The 6966-nt window shown below is 33.6% G+C and overlaps 1 protein-coding gene across 3 annotated transcripts in view; it reads left to right on the top strand.

Annotated features, from left to right (window-relative positions):
* zf(dhhc)-5 (zinc finger protein) overlaps nt 1-5646 on the top strand; it is a 7814-nt gene extending 2168 nt beyond the window's left edge. Inside the window, 5 exon segments of one of the 3 annotated variants that reach the window (NM_001078467.1) lie at nt 2502-2680; nt 3275-3376; nt 3630-3745; nt 4342-4470; nt 5003-5646. In NM_001078467.1, the coding sequence (NP_001071935.1) occupies nt 2502-2680; nt 3275-3376; nt 3630-3745; nt 4342-4470; nt 5003-5412 (936 nt within the window). In that variant the 3' untranslated portion in view covers nt 5413-5646. 3 annotated transcript variants of the gene reach the window in all.
* The last annotated feature ends 1320 nt before the right edge of the window (nt 5647-6966 follow it).

Here is a 6966-nt window from a genome sequence, read left to right as displayed (position 1 = left end):
CTGTAAGTTTGTTAGATAAAAGTGCTTTGATCTATATCTAAAATATGCCGGGGGTGCACCAGTACAAAAGGGTATACAAGGGTGCACCACAAACTTCAACAATTTTCAGCAATAATATTCAGTTTTGAACATTTTTAACAAATTTAGCCACTTTCCTACAGTTTTTTATATGAATTCTATATCTTGTATCATTGAGAATTGAGAAACGTCATTAGTTTTACGTTAAAGCAATCAGGGGTGCATGAGTTCGTCGCAACAACTTTAGGGGTTCACCAACCCAAAAACGGTTGAAGATCACTGATATATATTATAATGTATTATATACGTACGGTACGTGGTCTAGCATGCAAAAGCTTTCTTTTAATTACATAGTATTAGTAATCTATTTTAATTAAATGTTAGTAACCCACTAACACACTGTCAGTTGTTCCTGTTGCAATAAAGTTTAATAATCAGCTTAATTATTCTTACAGGAATAGAATTAATTGCCAGGCTTTTAAACCAATTCTCTTTATTTTACCAGGATGTCATTGGTAATATGACAGCCGTTTTGCTGTTATTTCTCATCTCTCCGCTATATAATAATTAAATATGACCTTTGTTAGTGTAAAAAATTGTATAAATATTTAAAGTGTATTGTGTATATGTATATATATAAATATAATATTTTGCTAAGTTCATGTAAACAATTACATTAATTTCAGATAATTTAATTGAGAAAATATATATTAACATTTGTGTTATTTCTAGTTCTTTGGTAAAAGTGACGAAAAGCTATATAGCTTAGGTTTTAAGACATGTGTTTCTAAATTAAACATGAAAGCTGACAAATATTGCCCATATGAATATTTGAACATTCAAATAACCATCAATATTTCATGCAACAGCCTGCCTTCTGACATAAACACACAGCAAGTTATGTTTTCAATATTTCTTAAATGCCAAATCCAATTTTTTTACTTGTTTATAAGCATCACCCCATTTTCCATGTTTTTAGCCAATTTCTGTGACTTTTACCACAAAAATAACACAAATAGGATTTTAACACAAAAATGTTTAGTGTAATAGTACATATGGTTAAGCCTAATAAACTTCATTGACTTTCCATTGTTGGTGTTATGTTTTACTTTTGCAAATTATAAATACACAGTAGTGGGAAATATCTCGGGAAACACAGGGGCTGTGAATGTCATCCAACCAAACCCCTAATGCAAAAATCCTTTAAAAGTAAAAACAATCAACCAAGATGGTAGCACCAGGCCACCAACCCACAAATAAATTAATCTTTAATTGGAACTAAAAAAAAGGGTCATTTATTGTAAAGATAAATCGCAAAAGAGTTTTTTTAACTTTGTTGTTAAGATTAATATGTTAAACTTTATATAGAAGTATAGCACACTATTTTGTCTTCAGTTAATAATAAGAAATAATGATAAGGGTTTTAAAACATTGAATTTTATAACAATGGCTATTGTTGATCTAATATTTGGGTTTGGGTGTGTGTGTTGGTAACAAAGGCCCATTGTGTGTCATACAATATGTATTATCTCTACCATGTTATAATTACAGATTCAAAATGAATTTTTTTGAAAGTGCTAATTCAATGACCATAAAAAAGTTTCCGACTGTATTTTAAATACAAAGAAGAGCACATTCACTAAATTAAAACATGCCCTGACCATGTATATTGTTTTTTTAATATAAATGTTTTTAATTACAAATTATGATGTCATAATTGTGTCAGTTGTAGTGACTCAGCATTAATACATATTTCTATGACATCATAGTGCACATTTATCATTTGCACAATGTTTCATTTTTCATTTGATAATAATTTTGTTGTTTTCCGAAATAATTATTGTGGTTTTTATGTTTTCGAGACCAACAGTAACTTACAAACTTATTGCATCATTTTTTAATTGGTAAACTTGTCTCAAATGACAAATTACCGCAGAGCTTGATATACATGTTAGCATCTGTTCATAAAGGCTTATTATTTCAAATACCTGAATTTGGTGAACCCAAAAAATTATTAGTCTTCACACGCAGTAATATGTATACATAATAACATTGATATTAATTGCCACTAATTTAAGAACTTCAAGCTATAAAATACAAACCTGAGCCTCATTCAGTTTTAATAGAGCATATTATAATATATATTATATGTTATAAAATTTACCTCTCAAATACTCAAAAACAATAGCGTAACCAGTACAGCTATTTTGCCTCGTCGATCAAATGTTATAGAACAGATGTTTTAGTTTTAAAATCTGTAATGTTCGATGTATTCTATTATTTATCTAGAATAGAATGTTCGATGTAATGCCCATGTGGAGTTCGTATGAAGAATATTCTATTTTATATTTGTTATCTAACTTATCTATTGATGCATAATACAAAATATTTACGTATGTATACATGTTTTAGAAATTATTTTTATCATTAATTTCAATTTTGTTTATTTATTTGAAATTAATTTTATCCGAATTGTATCGCAGATAATCTCCGTTGTGTATGTCACAAACATCATTTTCCACACAACATCGACAACAATCAACCCAGCTGACGATAATTCCACCAAGTGGAAAGCAACGTCTCGTCCCGTGTTGAAATTCAATCGAAAACTCCACAAACATGTTATTGAGAATAATTATTGCCATCTCTGTGAAACAAATGTGTGAGTAGTTGTGTGTTGTCTGTGTAAATTGAGTATTGGGCACCAGACATACTAGGTACAACAATCATTATAACATTCTTCCATACACCTTGTACCCGAATAAGAGTTTGCATGTGTGTTACTTTGTGGGTGATTGTTTTGTATTTTTGGCTGACAACTCAGACAACTTATTAGTGACCACGGGGTTAAAGCAATTGCAGTTAAGTGTCTTGCCCAAAAAGAAACATAGCCCAGGATGGCACCATTGAGACTCGCGAATGTAACCTTTGTGCTGGGCAGGCTCACTAACTACTGTGCCAGGGTGTAGACACAATGGAATGACTCTATAGCAAATTTACCAATCATATTATGTTCTGTTACTTCTGCTACCAGGCATATTAAATAATATATTAGCGGCTCATCTGGTATAAAAACGTAGTGTATTTCAAATGTTTTGTCTGTCATAATTTCCCTGATGAAGTCTCGCCGTATGGCAGACGAAATGCTGGAATGACACTATGTTTTTTTACCAGATGAGCCACTAATATATTCCATACTACGTTCATTCATTTCTCAATTTAATTCAATTGATTAATCACGATATTTTTCCCACAGTGGAGAAAGCAGCAAACACTGCAGTGCGTGCAACAAATGTGTGTCTGTGTTTGACCATCATTGTAAATGGTTGAACAACTGTGTGGGGGACAAAAACTACAGGTAATATAACAAGCATCATTATGACATCACACATTATTCTATAACGTTTTAAATTTAAACCACAAATGCAGCTTCACCCCACCTACTGGGAGAGCTTCCAGCATTCCCCAACCCCCAAGTACATACCCATATAATATACAATATGCAATATACAACACTACATTTATTTGATAAAGCGTCACCCCAACCCATAAGTACATAACTATACAATATGCAATACACACACACTGCATTTATAACACAATTTTTCCAGGTTTTTCCTGGCAACAATAACAAGTGCATTGCTTGGTTGTATTGGAATGATCGTGGTATCAATAATAGTGTTTGTTGAAACAATTCCTTTTCTTTCTTCACCTACAAGTGCTTCAGGTAATATGGTTTTTAAACTATTGTTTTTATCTTAAGCTAGGGGAGCAATGAAAGCAGCAAATTTTTAATTGTATTTCTGTGAAAGCCGTAAAATATTTTGTTTAAAAGGCAAATCTTTCAAAAAACTTGTTTTGCAAAATTATCATTGTAAACTAGTTTAAGCAACTAAATGACGCGCTTTTCATTTCTTAATACGATTGTTACAAACTAAAATTTACTGGAAAAGTTGACCAATATATACATGCTAAAAAGAAGTCTGACATTTTAAAGCTAGCTGTTATATGATTAGTTGTATGTATACACTATACATGCACATGCATAGCTTCATGGTGCGTGCCCATAAAATAGTTAGGGTACATGGGAAAATGTATGCAAAGTATAAATCAGGGTATAAATAACACCGACAAAACAGTTATAACATGTTGTTTAATTGGGTGAGGAGGTCTATCAATAAAAGGGTGACTAGGGTTTTCAAAAGTAAAAAAACAATATCTCTGTTTAACTTCTACTCAAAATTTAAACCAAATAAAGCAGACCCCCCAAATATTTATATCAACAATATACATATTCAGTTTAATAATCCCTAATGTTTGTAGTCAATGTTTGGTGGAAAACATCTCATGCTTTGGCCATCGTTATAGAGATCTTCATTTTCCTAAAGATCATTTTCCTTGGTCTTTCCATTCTTTTGCTTTCACAACTACTATTGTTCCACGTCATGCTCAGTAAGTTAGTGTTATGCACCGTGTTATTCAGTAAATGTTTGAACCAAAGTTAGAACTATGTGTCTAACTACCGCTGACCACTGCCTTCTCTACATTTTAAAACGTTAGGCATCTATGTCGTTGCGTGTCATAATGCGCACAATTGAACACAGGATATTTAAAGCTCACAAACTTAGAAACTTGACGTGTAAAAGCTGATGGCTGGGAGTTAGGGGTTTACTGGCCTGGCATATTGATTTAAAACCACAAATATAAAAATGGCAAAAAGCTTTTCATATTAATTTAATACAGACAATTCGTAAGGGGTTACAAGTTGTCTGTTTAAAATTATTGCAGAGGTTAAGGTTTTGTGCCTCCTCGCACCTCTGTAACGGTACGCTCGTGCATAAGTCAAACCCTTGGGTACAAGCGGTGCCGTGCTAACTTTATAAGGAAGGTGTATAACTATAAAGAGATTGTTTTTAAAAATTCTGAAAGCCTTGTCAGTTATGTGTTGGTCAACGACACATTTAGATGAAGTTTGTTTGCTCAGATCATCGGGAACTAACGACGTATGAATACGTGAAGAGAAGTGAGAGAAAGAAGAATGAGAAAAAGGCAAAAAGAGAAGAAGAGAATATTGAGAACGGAACTTTTTGTAACGAGCCACTAGGTGTTGATAGCGAGAGCGTTGCAAACATGGATGACCCGAGGGAAATCCCAGACACCCCAACCGCTCACCCCTTACCCCAATCCAGCGGGGAAATCCCTAAATCGGATCTATACAATGGGAACGGTTTGGTGAAGAATAAGAAAGGTAGAATAGCGAGACCCCTTCCTAAGTTTCCAACAGCTTCTCATCAATATTCTAATGATGGTTTCCTTCATGAAGCGTCCAATCAACACAATGTGCAGTTACCTCATTCTATATCAGATGCAAACATTACAAGCACTGAATCCTAACAATCCACACTGAGAGGTCACTAAGGCACTACGTTTATGCTCACTGTGACATAAGTATTATTATTATTATTACAAGTTAAATATACATATTGTATAAATCATCCGGTAAGGTGCCTTGTATTTAGTGTGTATATTATTATTATGCAACAATCTTCAGTGCTTTTTACTTCAATATTTCACGCACTGTGTCGTAATCCACTTTGTTCAATAAATTAATCTTTTGTGAACTTTTTACTTGCGCTGTTTATTGTGTGTATTGTGTATACACTATGTGTTTGCTCACCATGTTGTGAGACACCCATATTTTAACCTGACAGCGAGCATGAGGTGTATGAATACACCATGTGTGTCTGGTGTATAAGAAGACACCCATGTTATAACTTAACAGTGAGCATGAGGTGTATGAATACACCATGTGTGTCTGGTGTATAAGAAGACACCCATGTTATAACTTAACAGTGAGCATGAGGTGCATGAATACACCATGTATGTCTGGTGTATAAGAAAACACCCATGTTATAACTCGACAGTGAGCATGAGGTGTATGAATACACCATGTGTGTCTGGTGTATAAGAAGACACCCATGTTATAACTTAACAGTGAGCATGAGGTGTATGAATACACCATGTGTGTCTAGTGAATAAGACTCCCTTGCTGCAACAGTTTAAATTTTAAAACCCCCTAGCGACTAAGGTACTTATAAAATTTAACCGGCTGGTAACGCTGATGCACGATTATGAATTAAGGTGCGTTTTAAATTTCTGTGTTTGTTCCAAAAACAAACAAACTTAGCGTTAATTGCTGATACGGTTTTATAATTTTTTGAATGTTCTTTGTTTACTACCAAGTGGGACGAGAAAATATAATGAAAGATGTCCCATTTTCCCTCATCCTACGATATCGAGTTATTTATATCAGGATTAACCACACGATACATAAAGTAGAGTGGGGGAAGATGGGACACCTTTTAACTTTATTTTCTCGTCCCATTTAGTAATAAACAAAGAACATTCACAGAATTATAGAACTATATCCTCACGACTCCCATAGACCGTTGTTAATTGTTTAAAACACGATCAGGTTATTTGGATATTATGTGCTAAAGGTGTTCCATCTCCCCCCACCCTACTATATTAGATCTACAAAAAACGTCATAAAGCAGAACTCTGTAACGTTAATCTGTCGCTTATTAGACGAAGTGCGCCTTGGAAATCGTGTTTGCAGAATGGGCGGAAAAGAAAAAAGGCGAAGGCGAGTAAATATTCTTGTGTTTGCATTCATTGGACAGTTCACGTTTACAGTGGAGATTGAGTTTGGAAGTTTCTTGTATGCGGCACGGTGTAGTAGTGTTGTAGGTAGTCTCTGTGAGTATTTAGTAAAATGATGGAGAATCCTATACTTTGTGTATAGATAACGCCATTGTTTTTATACATCGTATACTATATGATTATGAATATGTTGTTTTCGAGTTTTAGACTAACAATATATTAGTGTTTTTGTAGAAATGTTAGAAGTGTTGGAAATTATATTTTGTTGTTATAACAGGTTGTGTT

Source organism: Ciona intestinalis, chromosome 12, assembly GCF_000224145.3.
Source record: "Ciona intestinalis chromosome 12, KH, whole genome shotgun sequence".
Taxonomy (NCBI): domain Eukaryota; kingdom Metazoa; phylum Chordata; class Ascidiacea; order Phlebobranchia; family Cionidae; genus Ciona; species Ciona intestinalis.
This window is presented reverse-complemented; position numbering and strand designations above follow the sequence as displayed.